Genomic DNA, 20,501 nt, shown 5'->3' with positions numbered 1-20,501 from the left:
GAGCCTAATGCAAGGCAGCAGGTACTACAGTTCCCCTGCAGAGTCTATTTTCAATATTAATTATCTTGCTGTGCATTAAGTAGTTTTTGTTTTTGCGTTAAAAGGTTTATGAAAATTAGATTATTAAAATGATAAAAACTAATTTTCTCAAGTGTAGCCACTCTGCAGCAGTCGACTGAAAAGAGAAAAATATGTGCACTTAGTTGTCTTGGAAAAATGGCACCATAACTAAATTATCATATGTGGAGGAAGGGAACAGAGGGAAAAGCTTCTTAATCACAAATGTTGTTGCTGTCCTGCTGGCCACACACTTGTTCTTGTGTTGATGGGTCTGCTGCTCATTTTCATTCCCAATAAAGCAGATTTTTGTCTGAGAAATTAATTTCAGTATATGACAGGAATGGCTATCACTTGCAAACATACCACATCTGCTGTGAGGCTGAGCCCAACGTGCTGGGAGGGTGTGTTCTGACTGCTCCTCCAGGAGGAGTGGGCTGCTGAACCCTCCCGGGGCTGGCTCTGCATTAAGCTGGGCTGCCCTCTCACTGGGGCATGATCTTATGGTTGAAGGAATGTCTTTTGTCAACACCACTGCTGTGCCTCGGTTCCCTTGCTGCAAAATTATGAGGAAGCTCTGAAGGAGAGGGATAAGTCACAGCCCTGCCTTCTGTGAGACGTTGTTATTAGTCTGCTAATGCTGACGGATATCTGGTTTCACTCCTTTGCTCTTTATCCCCGGTGACACCCAGAGGGACTCTGCAGAGCTGGTACAGCTTATTAAAATATATATCTAAATTTGGGGCCGTTGGACCTCAGCAGATTTGTTGGTTTAATTTTGGCCAAACAGCCAGCTCTGAGGTGAGGATTGGATGGTTAAGGAAGATATATCCATCCCTTTCCTCTTGGAGCCAGTGGGCTGGAAGCATGATCCGAGTGGTGCTGCAGCAGAGCTGAGTGCAGCCTTTCCCTGCAAGGCTGCCCTCCCCAGGCACCCGTGCTGCAGCTTGCTGTCCTGTCACCTCTGCTGTTTCCAGCACCCTGTCATCTCTGCTGCTTCCATCAGATTTAGGTGAGAGAATACCAAGAGGACAGAGCAGCAGCAGTGCCGTCCCCATCCACTGTTTGATCTCATCTGCATGTCTTATTAAAATGATATGCTCCATAATGACATGATGATGCTCCACACCTTCTCCTGTGACACTGCCACAGAATATCCTTCCCTTTCCCCCTCATCATAATAAACACGTTCAAGGGGCATAACATGTTTTGTTATAACAAAGTTTCCTGCCTGTCAGGCAGAGGGAACTGCAGAGAATTTGCTGACTCCCAAAGCCATGGGAATTAATGTCACTCTTATCTTTAGCTGTTGTCACCCTCATTGCACGTGCAAGGATGAAACCTAAAGAGCAAAAGGTGCTTTGTGAGATTGCAGCATAAGCCAAGAAGCTGAGGAATAGCAGGAGAATGGCTCTGATTATTTTTCATGCTGCAAATATCCATTTTATGTGGTCCTGTAGAGGTTTCTGTATTTTGGAATGCTTTCCTTCAATGAGTAGCATTCTAAATATAATTTTTTCTATGAGGTTTTTATTGTTAGTGTTATGAACTGTTTATTTGTTGGTATCATGCAGTTTTTCAATGTCCTAGAATTTATTATGGATATTAGAGATGCCAATGTTTTTCCATTTTACACCTTCATTATCCAATCTAGCCCCATCATTACTCCAGATACATACAATGGCATTATCATTGTTGTCTTGTTTCATTATAATTCCTGTTTGTTTGGTGCTAAGAAATAATTTGTTGAAAAACATGCTGCAGCATAATCAGCCCCTATATTACATATGTTTGGATCTCAGGCGTTTGACAGAACATATCTGTGACTGAGAGGTGGCACAGCATCTGTTTTACATCAGTGTTCACAGACTGGGCCAACAAGCACACTTAATACTAGATCCTAACAGCCTCTGAGAGCCTAAAATCTCTGTGGTGGATACCCCAACCTCTTACATGTCCACAGGGAAGGTTTCTCCCCATGCTGAATATAGTCTCTGTTCTCAGAAAATGAGCGATTTGTCATATGAATATATGCCTCACCTACAGTAAAAATGACTGATCTGTATTTGGTCTTTTTCCCTCAGTTCTTCTGAACTGAACCTCTGTGTTGTGTGAACCTACACTTGGTTTAGAGGGGGGGAAAAAAGGAGAGAGTGGGGTAGGAGGAAATTAAAGCAGGGTTCAGCTGCCTCTGATTGAGATGGACACACATGTCACCCTGTCGGGGTGGCAACTGTTAGATATTTATCCTGAGAAGGATTTTAAGGATCAGCTCAATAAAAAGTAAAGCCAATACAAGAATGCAGGACATAGAAGGGTCAGAAAGACAGCTGCGACATGTGTGACATGAGGGGACTCCTGATAAAGGAAACTGCCTGTCCACCCTGGGCAGAGAAAGTGTGCTCCCAGCCTAGGACAGATCACTGAATGTCCTGGCTGAGAGAAAGCAGTGAAAAAGCTGACCTGAATCCATTTTTAGCAGGATTGTTCTTCTGACTGAAAGTGTTTTCCAGCTACAGGGAAGCTACACTCAGCTATGAGCAGGTTCTGCCTTGCTGGATTCCCTCTGTGTGAGGTGGTGGGATGCCACCAACCCTCGAGGAGGACAGCCTGGGTTTGCCCAACACCCTGGGCTTGTTCAGCAGCCCTGCCTCTGATTGCTCTGTGTAGCTCACGGCAATCACTGGTCACAAGTAACACAGAGTCACAGGAGGTCTTGTAAGAGCATCTGCTGCAATAAAAGCAGATAATTGTATCTGTATTTTAGGGAAGCTTGCAGTGAGTCTGAGTTAGTAACCCCAAACACAGCCCTTCATCCCTGTTAAAGGCTGGAAGGGAAAAGTCCCAGTTTCTCAGCTCGTGAGGTGTCATTAATAAACAACCCTTGGAGAAAATACCAGAAACAGTGTTTTGGAACAAATGACATGATTAAAAAAGTATATTTCATCCAGCAAGTAATTATCACACCCGCTGACATTTGCTAAGATATAATTCAGTGAAAAATAGAACCTGTGTTTCTGCTATAAATTCTGGCTCAATTCCCACAGATACCAATCCTCAATCTTTAGCCAAAATTTGCTGAGGCATTGTCTGACACAGAAAATGGACTCTGAGTTCTAATGTAAAAGCTAATTACAGGAGGTACTGCAAGACAGGGCAAAAGATGATGCCTGTAACACTTAAGAATGGGTTTGGTACCAGAAAAAAACTCCCTGATATCAATAAGACTGCCTTCGATGCAGGACATCCCCACAGACACATCCTAGTCCAGTACTGAAGAGCACAAACTGCCTTCTCTCCTCTTCACTCAGACCCCAAACACCTGCAGAAGTATCAACAAATAACATAAAAATTAGAAAGAATATTCGAGCTCCCAATGAAAGAAGCCGTGGTATGTCTGAGTGCACACAGGGGGAGGTGTGAGCATTTGGCTGATAGGTGAGAAGTCAAGATTGATTCTGTACTACATAATATTTGGGAAGCCTGTCTATCTATTTATCAGGAGTGGCTTCATGCCTGGGCAGAGATGACAGCTGGGTCACTCAGGGCAGCAGTGCCCTTCTAGGGACTGCAGAATATTGTGGGGGCATTAATGTCCCTGCAGGCATTAAGACATTTGACATCAGGCTGCATTCCCCAGATGCTTTAACCCTGCTTAGCAGTAGGAAGCTGCACTTTGCTTTGGCAGTTTTGCCCGGAGGTTCTGTGTTCACACAAAGGAGAAGTTTGCCATCGGCTGTGTGAAGCTGCATAGGAATGAGGGGGCTGGCAAAGGCAGGGATAACAGCGCGGCTCTGGATTAGGATTCAGGGAAAGTGCTGCTGCAAAATGCCCTTTTGTGGGGAAGCTGCTCAGCACTGAAGGCTCAGCGTGCAGGTGGTGAGAGATGTCGGTGGCTGAGAGCAGAAGTGCCTGCTCCCAAACTGTGCCCGAGCTCAGGCATCAAGAGAGAACTCAGGTACCCACAGCCAAAGCTCAGCTTCCATCACAACTCTGTGAATGACTCGGAGCAAACATTACCATTCTTTACAGAGAGAGGAGAAAGAGCTCTCAGCTCTCCAGCAGGTGCAGGGAAGCTGTCCAGAGCTTTGTCAGGGAGGTGGCACAGCCTGTGGTTTAGGCTGTAAGGTACCTCTTGTTCCCTGCTGTTTCTCAAGCATCATTTCCCCTTTAGGACATGTTTTGGCATGGCAGAGCAGTGGGTAGGGGCCATTCTTTTGTAGGTCCATCTCCATGCAGGGCTGTCGTGTGTATCTGGCCAGGACCTCTTACCCAGAGTTCAATATTCCTGCTGGATTGTCTGGACACTGCTGCAGCTGGATCTGTGGCTCCTCCCAGGCACTATTTTCTACATGCTGAAGTGGCAAGAGCCAACCAACCCAAGGTTTACAAGGCTTTTCCTCCCCTGAGGTACTGTCTCCTCAGGATCACCTCTGTTGGACTGTGCTCCAGAACAGCATCTTCTGGTTGCTCCCATCACTGCACCCTGACACAGCTCTCTGCCACCCAACTAATTCTCATGGCATGCCTGAGACCCATCTATCCTGTGAACAGCATCACACAACTCTCCCATTTCAGCATGCAAAGACCACCAGAGACCACACATAGGCATTAAATGCATTTGTAAAAAGGAGAATTCCCAGATGGAAAAATTAAAGAGCTGTTCTCCAAGGTTTGTGCCTGGTCACCCTGCTTTAAGGTGAGATTAGTGTTTCAAAGGAAATGCAGTGTCCTGTGGGCACTTTCAGAAAAGTCCTGCAGACCAGCTGAACCAGGGTAAACTTAGAAGAGGCACAGTCTTCCTGCTTCTTTCTCTCTGCAGTACTTATTGGAATAAAGCTCTTATATAAGTGTACATGTGCTCTCAGGGATGCTATGAAACTTTGATAGTTCTCATAACCCAGGGACAGGGAGGTCTGCTATCCACTATTACAATGGTAACACCATATTTTTGGGAGGGTGTTGGGGATTCATCTGCCCACAAAGAACTCATGCTAAGTCCTGCACAGCACGGGACTCATACAGGAAAACAGTTAATACAGCATCTCTGGATGGTGGGGAGACAAAATCCTCAATTGTCACAGCTGACATAGGATCAGCTGGGTATGGAACACCTTAAATTTGTGTACCTTGGGGCATCAGGAAAGGAGGAGCAACACCTTACCTTAAAGCAAGGTGAAAATCGTTGTACGGCAATAAAGAGGAAAACTGAGATTGCCCTTGGTAAACAAGGGAATATTTGTCACTCGTTTAGGAAACAGCAGGATAGGACTTGCAGATCGGCTAAATGTCTGAGTAAAGTTCCTGGAGGTGAAGGAATTAATGTGCTTTCTGGTACACGTTCTAATTCTCCATCACACTGTGGAAAGCTTACGGTGGTCATGACATGCTTTGTGATGGTGATCAATATCTAATTAGGCAAAATGCTAATTTGCTAATGCCTGAAGCCTTAAACTTCACCCTCCAGAATGAGCCCCGCGTGCATTACTGCTGTCCGTGACAAATCACTCGTGCCCTCGCTCTTGACCTGGCAGGGTTAACTCCTACCCTGACAGTGCCACTAGCGCAGTTTAACCTCTTGGTTTTCCTTCGTGTGAAAAGCTAAACTACAGCTGTCCCCTCGGCCAGAACATGATGCCAAAGGTGACGCTCAGCTTGTCCCCTCTGCTGCAATCCCTGCAGGAGATGTGGAGGGGTAGCTGTGTATTGGTTCACGCAAGAATTAACACGATGCTTAAAAAAAAAAAAAAAAAAAAGGCACGTTTTGGTGATCCAGAACTGCTGCAGTTTCCTCCTGCAACACGAAGTTGCTGCCATCCCTTTCCCGGTTTTCCTGCCGGGAAATCCATAGCTGGTAGTAGAGCAGCACCTAGAGGTGGGTCCTGGGGACAGCCCTGCCAGGGGGTTCGCACGGAGGGGACACAGGAGGCTGGAGAGAGGCGCTGCAGGGACCCAGGGAGCACCCACAAAACTGCAGGGCTGTGGCAAAGAGTGTCCCAGAGTTTTCCCAGTGTTCCGGAGGGTTTGGGGTCAAAGCAGAACGGACCCAACCTTCCTGGATGTCAAGACCGTTCCTACCTTCAATATCAGATCTGCCAGGTCTGTGAGACCAAAGAGACCACCAGAAAAGGTTCCTGGGGGATCATTATGATCACTCGCCTTCCCAGCAGGAGGTGAAGGGGAAAGGACAGACAATTTTTTTTTTTTTTCAGTGATTCCTCCTTCTCTCCTTGAACCAGAGGCTCCCTGTTGGCAATCCCTGCACCCCTGGCCTGCCTTTAGCCTTTGCTCATCTCCTGCAGAGCCTTTGCTACAGCCCCAGCTCCTCTGTCTGCTCAGTTCTCCCACATGCTGCCACTGCTCCAAGGCAGCTCTGGGCTCTTCAGGGCCAAGTTATTCTAGAAAAGTCGTGTGAACAGCTCTGCCCCATGGAAGGCATGTCTGTGTGGAATTGACCATGGCAGTGTCACTGAACAATCTTATCCACTATAAGGGACAGCTGTTTTCAAGTAACGCTTTGTGTGTGTGTGTGTGTCTAAGGATCTTGATATAAACCAGTTAGACCTTCTCTGGATGTCAGGCATGTCATCTGATCCTGACCTGGTCAAAGAAGGGAGAACCTTGCCATCCATGCTGACATGGTGAGTCATGGGAAGTTCCTCTTGCTGCTCACTGGGGTACAGCTGGCTTCTAAGGTGGGTGTTTCTTCCAGCTTTTTCTGAAAGATTAAACAGCTCTTTATGCCTGATATTTTCTTTTCCTCACAAAATTAGTTTTGTATTCAAATTAAGTCACTTCTCTGACATTAGCTGTTCTATAAGCCAAGAAACCAACTCATCCTTTGCAGCCTTTTGCCAGTGCTATGGATCTGCACTTGCTTTGGTATTTAAGCATTCTGGAGAAAATAGGGATGCTAGTGATTCCCTGATGCTAAAAAATTAATATGAGTGTGTGTTTTATCAAACCTATGAAAATTGATAAAGACAAGTACCCAGCTGGTGTGTGTCAGTGCAACTCCACAGCATTTGGTTTGCACCCGGTGGTCAGGCACTGGCCATAAGGCCAGAGCACACGTGTGCCACAGGGGTGAGCTGCTGCAAATTAGGGGCCCTGCAGTGCCCCTGCTCACCAGATGCTTCATGGAGTCCATTAATTGCTTAAAGAGCAGCAGATGAACTGAGAGTTTCCTCAGGAAACACAGAGAGGAGCAGAGTGAGAGCATTTGCAGTGGAGCTTCACCAGCAGCTGGAGCAGCTGGTGGGCAGCAGGATGGGCTCTGTTTGCTCACACCACTTGGCATTAATCAAATCTGCTGGGCTTCTCCTTCAAAAATTCCATGGGAGATCAGGTGTGGCATGTCTCTAACTCTTTGAACTGTGGCAGAGAGGCTTGTCTGGAAACGGCGCTAAAAGTAAAATTCACATAGCATGTCCCTTGTTTCTGCAGACTGGGAGCAGCCTTGTCTGGTTTTTCTGTAGGTTTTGAGTCTGATGCCGTGCTCCTGATTTGCAGTGGAAGGGGTACAAGTAATAGCTGTCCTGCTCAATGTCATGAATGACTATTGAAGCCAACATTGGCTGTGAGAGGCATTTCCCTTGCTGAATTAATTCTGGTGTGCAAGGTTTCATTAAATACAAGAATCAGACATTGACCAAGTGCTGCAAATCCTCTCCTAACTGCAGTTATTCCTTCTTGTCCTTTGTTTATAAACTGAATCCATACTGGATCTCTATAAGTGACGATTCACTTAAAAACTGACAGTAACTGTTCTCTTTGCAAACTCACAAATAGGAATTATTTAGCTTCCATAGAGGGAAAGCTGGAGGTTTGAAACCCGAACCTTGCCCTGAGTCTCTCCTGTTTCCAAAGAGCCAGGAGTCAGATCTCCTGTACTCCAGCCCAGTCCTGTAACTATGGGGCTATTCTCCGATCTCTTATTCCTGAAAGCCATTACTCTATAAACATGATAAATTGACTGGTAGAAACGTTTAGCATTGAATATTCCTGAAGCATAATTATTCCAGCCTCCCTTGGCAGCAGAAACATTACTCTTATGTCAAAGATGAGGAAGCAGGGGCACAGGGCTTAGTCCAAGCTTTAGGACTGTTCAGCCCTGAGCTGTGGCCTCAGGTCAATCTTGTGAACTGTGTTCCAGTCAGTGCCAGCTACTGCCAGTGAATTAAATAATAGCTCAATGGAAGAGGAAAATGAAGCAGTACTGCTGAGGAAGACAAGGTATGGTTTTCAATGAGATTTGGAAATTGAGACAGGAGTTGATTAGGTTCATATCACTGTGCAATCTAGAGACATTTAATAACCAGCTCTCCACACGTGAGCTGGTGGGAATATTGACCAGATGGAATTACTTCTCCTGAGATGAAGTAACCTGCTAGTACTGCAGTGCAGCTTGGGGGCTGGATTATTCTGTCATGGGAGGGAAGAAACAAACCTTTCCTTCTCTCACCACCAAATCTTAGGGAAACCTGATGCAATAACACAGTACTTAAATTTTCCTTGACTGCTTCACAGAGAAGAGAAGCAATGGAGATACAGTGGAAGAGAGAAAGTTTAAAGGTAATAACGATGATGCAAAGGTAATAATTTACAACTGTATGACCAAATACAGCTGCTCTCTACTCACACATGTGTCTGCTAGTTCTGCCTGAGTTAATGGGGTACCTGGGGGCTGGGAGGGTCCCCTCATGGTGAATCCTCTGCAGTTCACATTATGAAGCATTGTCTGCCGCTCTATTCCTCTTTACACACCATGCTGTTCTCCATAATTGTCCAGTGGGATGAGTGAGCTGAATAGAGCTGCATTGCTAGTGCAGGCTTACCTGCTCCTTTCCAAACTGGAAAAGCACATTTTGTTTGAATGGAATTGCTTAGGAACTATTTACAAACATTCCAGCTCCCAAGGCTTTGGAAAACTTTGCTACAAGTTTATTTGCAGTATGGTCTCTGTCAAAGCACTCAGCCTCCTCAGCCTCTCCTGTGCCCTGCTCTGCCTTTAGTGCTGTTGGAATTCTGTTTTCTCTGTGATGAGGAACCTGCAGAGAGCAGGTTCTTTGCTCTGACTGCTCCCAGGGCTGCTCCTGCCTGTCCAGTGGAAGCATCCCAGGCCTCTGGAGCCCTGGCAATGGCTCTGCCTAGGGGGGTTTTGGTGGCCAAGGGGGACATAGCTTGTGGAGCTGGAGACAGTCAGGGTACCAGAGGTTTCATGGAACATAAGCAGGATTTCTGCATGGATGTGCACGGTGGTGAGATTTTATGGATTTTCTGCTGCCTCAAAAAGGAGAACGGGCAGAGAAGCAGGGATGAGGGGGAAAGGATCAGCATTGATTAAGCTGACAGTTGTGCTAATGTCACTGTGGACACAGCCACTTTCCTTTCCTTTGCCAGCAGCAACTTCAATAATAAGATGCAGAGGGAGAAGGAGGGGATGTTACTGCTCACAGTGCTGCTGGCAGTATTTAGATGAGAATCTGGTGGTGTGATGGATGGCCATGATGCAAAGATACATAGTGATCAGTGCTCTGGAAATGCAGGCAGATTAAGTAGGACTGTGCCTGACTGATCTGAAGATGATTCTACTGAGAGCCAGTGGTTGGATGCTAATCTCTTTTTGCTCCCCATAAATAATATTTGTGCAGAACCCACAACAGTCCTTGCAAATTTACTGGCAGGTGCTGCTTTCTCACTTTAGACTAGATCTGCTCACTGGGCTCTGGGGTTCACAGGCAGAGGAGAACTTGTTTGGTGCTGACAATTCAAGGTGCACATCAAGCCTTGGCAGAGCAGAGTGATCCAGCTGTCCTGTCCCCTGGCCCTGCGCCCAGTGTCCCCACTGAGCAGGCTGGCTGAATGGCACTCCTGTCTCACCACGGTCTGCAGACAAACTCAATTCTTGCACTCTGCACTGCTCTGTAAGAGTCTTTTTCCTAATTCCTCCTGGCAGCCAAGGAGGGTTGAGAGAGCCCTGCTCAAGCACACCTAGCTTCAGTGTAAGGCAGAGTGTTCCTGGTGGCTCTGGAATGAGCTTGCAAGCTGTGTGAGATGAGACAGTCTTTATCACCTTCACAGACACCAGTTAGGGCTGGATTGAACAGGGATAAACCACAAGTAAGGAATGGGAATCATGGTGACTGTGTCCCGCACCTGTATCAAGCCAGATGAATGAAATTAAATCTTTTTACACCCACAGTTTTAGCCCCAAAACACTGCCTTAGAAAAGGAGGAGGGTGATGTGGAAATAGTGCCAAGGCTGGTTGGCGTTATCATTCTCATCAGAACATGGATTTGCACACTGGGTTTAATTGTAGTTAAGAAAAGTGTCCATCAAATCTTGTACATTACATGGTGGCTCTTAAGCCTTACATTAGACTACTGGACTAGGATTTAGGGCTCATTCCATCCATTTCCATGGACAGATTCAGATGAAGTAAAAGGTGTTCCTGGTTTTATAAACTTCATGTGTATTTGTCAAAATTAGCTGTAATGGGCAGCTCTGAGAAGAACCATTCATATAAATACCCAGACATCATTATTTGCATCCATATCTCCAAGGTCATTGCAAAGAGTAATCTTTGAAATCTTTCAAAATACCTAGTCAGGCTATTTCCAAGCAGGTTTCTGCTTGGAAATTAGTATAAAAGTTTAGTTTTAATTCTGTAGGAGATAAACTGAAAATTATTAACTTCTCCAACACTAGACTTCACATAAAGAGCATTGTGGATATCTATCTCATGTCTCCAATTAGCCAGGGGCACTGTCTTTACTGTCTTTGTCATCCAAGGACAAAAGGAATTTGTTAGGATGGCAAATTTTCTTCCATTCTTGCAAATTAGCATTAGGGCATCACTATAGAAATATTCCGTGCTATCTGTATTATGGCAATTAAATTTCTGTCAATGAAAGCTGGTTTCTGAACTAATATTTGAAGAAGATGGGAGGGAGATGTCTACATGAGGGGCATTACTAAACAGATTCCTGTGTTTATTTTTCTGACAGAGATTCTGTTTCTCCTGAAAGGGTAATGTACATCTATCTCGCAAGGAGTTTCCTTAGAGGGTTTAAATGAAGAGTGAAGCTTTGAGAACAAAGTGAAAATGGAAGAAGAAATATACTGCCATAGGAAGATCAAAAATGAAGCACTTGGGGCTTCAGAGAGTTATCATTAATCCCCTCCTGCCCAGAGGGCATTCCTGTGTGACCATCAAAGTGACACACATGCAGCTGTCTGGCAGTTTGCCACATCTCCGGGTTTGATGGACTTTGCTCTGGGGATGGCTCAACCTCCAGCTGTTCAGAATGGCAGCTTGTTTTCCTCCACAAATTCGCTCCAGTGTTTATCTGACCTATCTGGAGCCAAGAAAGTCGATTATAAATTGTTTCAAGTGTGTTTTCAACACCTTTTCCTTACCAAAAACTGGAAACACAAGCAGCCATCAAAACTTGAAAGGAAATATCAAAACCTGTCCTGCTTGAGCACAGCTTTGCCTTTAGATTAGGATCAATGTCAAGACTGGGTTGTGCTGCCTAAAATTGCTGTTGTACTCACGGCTTAACAAAACGTGTATAAATGTTCACCTTATTAATACAGGGGGGGAAGTGCATGGTTATGTCTGTCTGGTGCATGGTTATGTGCTGATAAGGCTGTGGGGGTGACATTTACCCCCAGGACAGCACAGAGAAGTCCCTGGCTGGTTCTGTGAGGCAGTACTGCCCAAAGGGTTGCAGGGCAAAAAACACACACTTCAAATAGGCAAAAAGAGGCAAAAGTCAGAAATATACTCCAAGAGGCAAAGTGAGCTCTTCTTCCAAGTGAGGGGGAGCTCAGGGATAGAGCTGAGCATCTCACTGAACCAGCAGTGCCTGAAATGGCTTGGTTCTGTTCACCTCATTAGCTTGGGCATTCTCCAGATCAAGGGATTTAGAGCACTTGAAAAACTGTTTCATAACAACAGACAAAATGTAACCATTGATTTTGAAAATGCTGCACAGGTATGATAAAAGAGTAGGTACGTGATGGATGACAGAGAGACGTGGGAAGCACTTGCTTGGGTTTGTTTGGGTTGAGTAAAAGATGAGAGAGAGAGAGAGAGAAGGATCTCCTAACAGAAGTATCAATATGAACAGTGTAAGACACACTCAGACCATATAACAATTTCAGAGCCTCCTTTCCCACCCTGTGCAGCTGCACACAGTTACAGGATGGTTACTAAGACAATCTGATCCCTGCAGATAAAATGTTTATTTGCTTTTATAGAAAAAGTGAGGTGGAAGTACAGCTCATGATTGCAAATTGGGAAGAGGATAGATATTTCCAAAGCTACTGCCAATCCCCTTACAAGGACATTTGACTCCTGCACATACTGAAGAGGAACTCGTGACTCAACACGTGGATTTGAACTGAATTGCATTCACAGGTTTTTATTCATTATGACTCCTAAGCTCCAAAAATAAGAGCCTTTCAAAAAAAGGAATTAAAAAGACACCAGGGGGTGATGTTAAAAAACTACCAACAAACCAGCCCTTCTGAAATAATGGGAACAACTGTACATATTTCTCAGCAGTGAAAGAACTAAACCACAGGTGTATTCAGACTCACATAAATCTTCAGTTTCCCCTGTGTACTATCAAGACTATAAACTGGAGGGAGACTGGTGTGGGGAAATGGAAGTTTCGTCACCAGATGAGGGCTTGGCTCTTCCTTCTCCAATATACTTATTTTCAAGACTATTTGCTTTGTGGCAGCTCTAAACCAAGGCTTTCAATCTCTTAACAAAACTCCTGAACACAGTGATTGCACTGCAATAGGATGCAGGGGAACTATCACTGGAGACAGCAGGACTGCAACTGATTCCACCCAGTGTGGGTGAGAGTGGAAGGGATGGTGTTTTCTCTCCCTTTGCTCCTTTTCCCAGTGCTACCAGTAACACAGAGACCATTGCTGCATCATTTCCTGGCAGCCTCAACCCCTGAAACTGGTGAGCTCATTACCCTGCAGATAGGCATGGCCAGGACACCATCAGGAATTCAGGCTTAACTGCATTAACCTGGCTCATGTTTGAACATTCTGAGAGCAGCCTCTCAAAAGAGACCCAAGTTCTCAGGGCTCAGCTGGAGGATAAGGTCAGGAGCTGACATTTTTTATGGTAGTTTTCAGAACTTCTGCCTCCAAACATAGAGATGAAGTCCATTCCCTCACTTAAAAGTCGATATTGTGATAGGAATTCTAATGCAATGGAGGAATATGTGCCATAGAAGCAGTATCACAGGCTAAGGTAGGCAACTGGTAGGTATTTTCCATAAAAGCTGTGAAATGGATAGTGTTTGCATGCACAACCATTCTTTTGCAGGGAGAGATTTCAGCTTTCCAGTTGTCTGAAAACACAGACAACAACTGGCCATGCATGGAGCCTGTTAACTCTCCTCCAGAGAGCATGACTGCTTATGAACACTAGCAAAAAAATCCAAACTAAGATGGCCTCATCTAAGCCATCTTCCATCATTGGTCCTGTTGACTAATATGGACCCAGCTGTCTAGTTAGTGAGACAGAGGCATTAGGATAGAGAAATCATAGAAAAGAAAGACTGGGAGGCCCCTCAGGGGTCACTTGGTCCATCTACTGCCCCTTGGCAGCTTCAGCTTTACCTGCACCACTTCTCTCTGTTTCACCTCACCTGTTTTCCAAAGGCATTTCCAAAATTCCCAAATCACCACCACTCCACTAGGTACAGAGTAAAAGCTGTGCTTAATGAAAAATACAACTGTTCAGCCAGCAGCTTCTCTCTGGGATGTTAATGTGATGTACAACATCCACTGTGTGGTTTCCTAATGCTTTCAGGAATCACGCTGATCCTTTGGGGACATGCAAGTCTCAGGACTGGGAAATGGAAGATACAGGCTAACATTTGCCTGTGAGGTTGTTATTGGTAATATGTATAGGTGAATTTTGGCTAGATGGGGGTTTTGGTGTAATGTACTTATGCAGTTGCCTTTAAGACCTTCACTGGAACAAAAGGGATTTGGCAAATACTGAGCAGCTCTCAGGTAATGCTCTATTAGTCATCTCTAATAGTTATTTACTCTCCTCTTTCCTTGCTTTCCCAGGGCATAAGGTAAAATTGGACTCTCTGTCAGGTTCATCCTCTCTGTTTGGTTCATCCTCTTCTTTTCTTTTGCTCTTCAGCCTTGAGCACACTTTTATGGAGTGCATAAATGTGCCCCACAAAAGGAACTTTCCCAGGCTCAGTGCCAACCTCACAGGGAGAGGGTGGCTGCCTGTTCCATGGTGAGCCCCTTCCACACTTCAAATCCAGGGACTTCTCCCCAGGACCTGCTGGGAATGGCAGCAAACCTGTTTCCTTCCAGCCCAGCATCCCACCAGGCCTGTCAAACTGGCACCATCCCAGAACCCATTTCAGTCAGTGCCAGGGTAGTAGAAGCCTCAAAGGATATCACCAGGACATTATGGATTTTTAAAATTGCTTTTAATATCTAATGTCCACATCTTAATCCCAGTCAAATTAGCTGAGCTCCTAAACACTCTTGCAGTGACTGTAAGTGGGTGGAAAGGAGGAATGTTTGTGAATGGATATGAGGAAACAGCAGGGGGATTTCACAGAAGAGGCAATCGAGAGCTAATCCCAGGCTCTGCAGTGTGACAGTGCCTCTGAATGCTCTCTTATTTACTGATGAAAAGCAATTGACTGAATTGTACTATTTATATGTTTTAAGCATTTTTCCAAAACTGCATACTTCACAGGAATGTGTGGGGCAAAGTGGCAATGGAAAGGAACAATTCCAAAGTAGTTAACAAGCCTGACTGTCATTTTTATTCAGCCTGTAGATGTAAAGCTTTTTAAAAGTAGTTTTAAAGGAAATGAGAATCAACACTCTTGAGCTTAGATTGTCTCTTACAGTTTGAGGAGTTAGCAAAAATCTTGTATTCCTTTCTTCACTTCATGGAATGTAAATCAGAGAATATTATAATTTTAAAAAGTAATTCTGCTTTGGCTAACAGTAGGAAAATCCATTATTCCAGTGATGGAGAACTGCAAAACTTATTTATTCATATCAGGTACTGCAGGTTTTACCATCCATTCCTGACCTGCCAGCAGCTCTTTACATTAGTGGGACTTTCTTCATAGCCCCAGATTCCAGCATTTTCCTAGACTGAAGGTTCCTAATTGGGAAGATATGGCTGGATGTTGACCACACAAAACAATCTCTCCTCTGGCAGATCAAAGCAGAACAGACACATATACACCACTCACTTCCTTACCCAGGACTTGTAGAGTTTTACTTTTTGGTATCACTTCAGAGATTTTAAGATTAGAAAAGGATGTAAGTCAAAAGATTTGAGGCTCTGAGAGGTTGCACTGCAATCTGGGTGTTCAGCATTTTTTGAACCTTATGCAAAGCATCTAAAGGTGGTGGAGTTAGAGACAATGCCAAATTGCTGGCCCAACCCTTGTTATCTTTTTCTCCCTACAGCTCATCCTCCTGTTTGGTAATTGCTCTTGTTTGAGAAGAATTGGTGGCTTTTGTCTGGGTATTTTGCACTGCTCTGAGAATAAGACCCAAAAGGGAAAGCTGAGGAAGAAGAAATTCCTGGGGGGTAGAGAAATAGAGCTAAAATATTATTCTCACACTCAGAACTTTCACAGATGCCTTTAATATCATATATCCAATGAGAAACATATTATCCGGGGTTACCTTTGCCATTATTTCTCAATAAATCTCCAGAAGCTTTTGGTTATGCAAGAAACACAGAATATTTTCCCCACTTTCAAAAACATCATAGTATAATCAGAAATAAATAGATTACTGTTAGTTTCAGCATAATTTCGTGCTGTCCAGAACTAAGATGGGAGAAAAATCTTTCAGGTAAAAGCAGAAATTTCATTAAGAAGCAACATGTGAAACACTTTCTTTGTTAATCATAATTAGCAGTTCAAAGACACTTGCCTTTCAAAGCGTCTGCTTTGATTCCTGTCAGATGCAGAGGCAGTGATATGTGACACGACATTCATCAACTAACTCTCAACATGAAATGATGTGATGATTTTTCTCTAATTGGGATGAGAATGCAAGCCTTTTTTAATCTTTCTTTCTTTCTTTTTTCTTAAATGGGCTTCAGAAATAATTTAAGTGGCTGTCAGATCTCCAGCAGCAGGTAGTAAAACACTGGATGGAAGATTTTCAAATTCACTTTTTGCCCATTCCCCTGTTTAACTTTTAGAAGCATTTTACTTTCTGACACATCAGGTATTACTTATAGGAATAGTTTTCCTCTGTTTTTAAGACATCACCTGTTCAAATTCACCTTCTGACTTAAATTTGCTGTTCTGAGAGCTTTCTTTGAGACTAGGTGGTTCTTCTGAAATGTATTCCAAATGAGAGGTTCCAAAGTAGTTTCATTTCATTTTTGATCTTCCTGTGACTATCAAGTCTTATGCTGGCCTTTTTTTTCTAGTTGGCTGCTCTGATATTTCTTTCTCTTCACTCTCCACTGACTCCCCATCATGTTTTTATTTTACAGGTGGATATATTGTGTACTCTTCCTCATATGTTATTTTTATTAGTCTCTGGATTCTGCAATTAACATGATTCTGGTTGATTTTTTTTCAGAGTAGAATAATTATTAAAATAATCTAAAATAACTAATATAATAGCCAGCCAGAATGACTCAGTAGCATAAGGAGTTGAGAGCATGAACTGCTCACAGCAGAAATCCCAGGTCTGTGTTCCAGCTGAGAGCTCAGGAGAGAAGGGCTGACTGATCCTACATCACCTTGAGTACCTTGATGTAGCTTTGATGGCTGCAATGGGTTATTTCCATGTGCCCAAAATCTGCCCCTTCAGATTTTACACAGGCTGTGGGCAGCATTTCGAGCTGTCCAAAAGGAGAAATTGAAAAGCCAGTAGAAATACTCCCTTACATAAAACCAGATTGTGAAAATAACTGTTGAGGTTATTTTAAATTCTTTTCTCTGTATCTGTGGTTCAAGGTTTTAAACACTGAGCCAGGCCTCCTTTCTGGGTTTGTCCCTGGCACAGGACTTTCCCTTCCCGTGTCACCAAGTGTGTGACTGCCTGTGGTTTTGTCTCAGTGTAGAATATGAAAAGCAAAGTTCTGCAGCAAGAAATGTCCTGGGAGCCTTGGTGAAAGAGGAAAGTTGTATTTTGGAGGAGCAAATGCTCAAAGCTGCTGCCTTGTGTGCAGTGACTCAGCTGTCTGGGCTTGGGTTTGCCAACAAAAAGGCAGCTAAACTCAGCATTTCCATGAATCCAGGGAACAGTCATACTGTGAGCTCTGATATGGACATGTGAAATCTTCCATCAGCTGCAGGGAACTCTGCTATGGATAGGGATGAATAAAGCCAGAGCACTGTGTGAACACCCAGTCAGGGGAAGCCCCTGCCCCAAGGAACATTGAGTCTGCATGAGAGAGGGGGGAGAAGCCAGAGGTAATGACCAAGAGAAAGATCATTTTTATATCCCCAGTTTGAGGCTGTCCCTCTCTGACACCTTTGCTGAGTTACTGTCCCTCAGAAGTTGCATTTCCTTCATGCACCAAAACACAACTCTGCTTTCTGGTACTGTACAACCTCAGAGAGCAGTGTCTGGTCTCTGTGAACTGAAGAGGAAACTGATCTAAAAAGTCTGTTGAATCTACAAAATATTTTAGGAATACGTTCATTCTCTTTCACAGATGAACTAGCCCTGTGGTCTCTGACCTGCAATTGTTTGCTACCAGTGTTTTCCTAGAAAACGTTTAAATAGACATAAGATTAAATTATCAGCAAACAGGAAATAGCAATGTTTACTTTTCAGGAAGCTGAGTTGGGAAACCTGGCTCCAAACCCCATGAAAAAACAGCAGGAGACCAATGTACCACAGGTGTGCATGCAAAACTAACATAACCTGAAAGTTTGATATTAGAAATACTCAGTGAACAGTACAGAAAAAAAAATCCATCCCAGTAAATTTCAAGATTCTAAAAAGATAACTTAGAAAACAGAAAGAAGGAGTGTCAAGAATGTTTTGTCTTTAATTGCCTAACTTTGACTCATGTAGATTCTTGTTTGTACGACACAAAATCATTTTCACCCACCCAACTGCCAGGAATGACACCCTATGAGTAAAAGACCTGCGTGTCATCAAATCCCGTACAGAGTAACTTTCCTTTAAAGACACCATTTTTAATTTAGCTCAAAGTTCATCTTAGCTCTCAGTACCACTTTCATGCCAGTGCCACCAAATTGTACCAGCATTATAGGATTATGAACTGGGATCACTTACCCTGTCAAGGCTGGTTTCACACTGACACTTCCAGCAAGGCAGGTGCTGTATTTTATTAGTTACAGAGATTCACTGTGCATCCAGAACCTGCCCTCTGCACTCTGCTTTTATAGCAGGATTCAACACAGCTGAGCAAATACAACCTCTGCATTATAGATGAGGTACAGAGAGGTGATGGGAGCAGGGTAAATGCTCTCATCAGGTGTAGTGTGCACAGGGAATCAGAAACACGGAGACACTCTGTGAGACCAGGGAAAGGAGGAGGGAAGATGTGTCTGAGTCTGCCATGAAGGCCCAGCAAACCCTGTTCAAAGGATTTCTGTCCCAACCAACTCTGTAACCAACCCAAGGCCTGGATGCAATTACTACTCCACTATAATCCTATGCCTGACTTTAGTTAAATTCACACCATTTCAGCCAAACGGGGGGCAAACCCCCAAACAAACCCAACCTACCAGTTTGCCAAAAACTCCTGAACAGCAAACCAACAGCAGCTCCCCAGCCCAGACTCGTTCCTACTCACCTCCATTTGTCTCTGGGATATTTAAGGCAAAGGCTCATTTTTATCCTGCAGATTCTGTGCCGCTGCTGCTGCTCAGCGTGGTTTTGCCAGGTCGTAAAAAGGCTGCTGACCAGGAGGAAGAGGAAAAACAACACGCAGAGCAAACACAGAAGCCCAAGAGGAAAGCTACACCCCACGGACCAGCGCTAATAGCAACGGCGAGGCTCCAGGGAGAGAACACTCCCAGTTAGTAACTTTTTCCACCCATACATCTGTTACAAAACAATCGAGCTGCAAACTTCTCTTCCTCCTTGCGAGCAAAGCTTTGCTACAGAGGAGACCTCAGATAAACTACGTGATGAATGTGGGGCTTGTCAACTTTTTTTTTTTTTGGTTTTGTGTATTTTTTTACCAAGTAGGCAAATTACTGAAGTATAAACTAGAAGCTCAGCTGACTGCTTTAAAATTACACTGCTAGGCAGTAATTATGACAAGGTGCATTTTGTCCATACTTCAGATTTTTTTTTTAATTCAAAAGTCTTCAACAGAAGCAGAGTCATATTTGAAATAACCACCTATGGGAGTTTCTGGCCAGCAAGTGCACCAGAGGTGAATGCTCAGATGATTAATAACTTAATTTTTTAAGAGCTTGATGGGCAGAAAAGGAAAATATGCCAAATTGTCCTTGCCTCAAGAAGGATTTTTAGTGCCAAACCAGAACTGCAATGAGAAGGAAAAGTCATGATTTCACCTCTAAAGACTTTCAGGGTAGAGTTGTGTGTGGAGGGGCAAAGGGATTTACTGCAGCAGCAGAAGCTGCTGGGCCCAGCTGTGTTTTCACATTCTTGCCTCAGTGAATTTGAGCTTCTCCAAGAGCCAAGGCTGTTCCTCAAAATATGTCATAAGGTAGCTACGTGTGTGAGCCCACAGAGGCAGTGTGGAAACTTTTATGCTGACAGTTAATGTGTGGCTTGGAAGAAATAACAAACAATTTGGTTTGAATTAAAAAAAAGTTTGACAGGTACGTCTTGCCAAATGTTAGTCAGAAAGGAAAACGGATGGATATATCGTGTATGAAAATTCCCACCGTGTAGCAAATTCATTTGCTTTCCAAAACTAGTATCAGGTTTTTCCCTTGCCTCAGAATAAACCTGGAACTACTTCAGGGAGGTTGAGAGAAATTAAGCTTCCATTCACCAGGGTAATGAAGTCTGCCTTGAGCACAGAGCCAGAAAATGCTGCATGCAGTAGCAGAGGTGTGAAAGGACTGCTGCGGGAAATGTGATATTAAGCCCACTCCTGTGCCCCTGTAACCCTGTGACATCTTGCTTTGCTCTTTTCCATCTCCAAGGGCTGGTGGACTTTTAAAAAGTTGTGAGTTAAATAAGGATACACACAGATTGTGTAATAAGGTGATAAGGCAGATCATAGGAGAAAGGAGTCATCTGGTTCCCATCTGGGCTATTGAAAGAGACCTGAATCCACTTGGTTCGCAAATCTCCTCAGACCCAATGGAGCAGGTGTTCCTCTGCCCTTGGTGCTCCTTGAAAACTTCAGCCAGCATCTCCTAAAAGTCTTGTTTTCTGGAGGAGTGCTCCGCTATGGGCCAGGAGCAAACCTGAAACCTTT

At 44.1% G+C, this 20,501-nt stretch overlaps 1 protein-coding gene across 2 annotated transcripts in view; it reads right to left on the bottom strand.

The window, feature by feature from the left end:
* Window positions 1–18,995, bottom strand: part of LOC136365376 (calcium-activated potassium channel subunit beta-2) — a 135,967-nt gene extending 116,972 nt beyond the window's left edge. For both annotated transcript variants that reach the window (XM_066325777.1, XM_066325778.1), the window contains exon 1: window positions 18,894–18,995. In XM_066325777.1, the coding sequence (XP_066181874.1) occupies window positions 18,894–18,931 (38 nt within the window). In that variant the 5' untranslated portion in view covers window positions 18,932–18,995. The remainder of the gene's footprint in view (window positions 1–18,893) is intronic.
* Window positions 18,996–20,501: the final 1,506 nt, after the last annotated feature.

The sequence above is a fragment of the Sylvia atricapilla genome, chromosome 10 (assembly GCF_009819655.1).
Source record: "Sylvia atricapilla isolate bSylAtr1 chromosome 10, bSylAtr1.pri, whole genome shotgun sequence".
Classification (NCBI taxonomy): domain Eukaryota; kingdom Metazoa; phylum Chordata; class Aves; order Passeriformes; family Sylviidae; genus Sylvia; species Sylvia atricapilla.
This window is presented reverse-complemented; position numbering and strand designations above follow the sequence as displayed.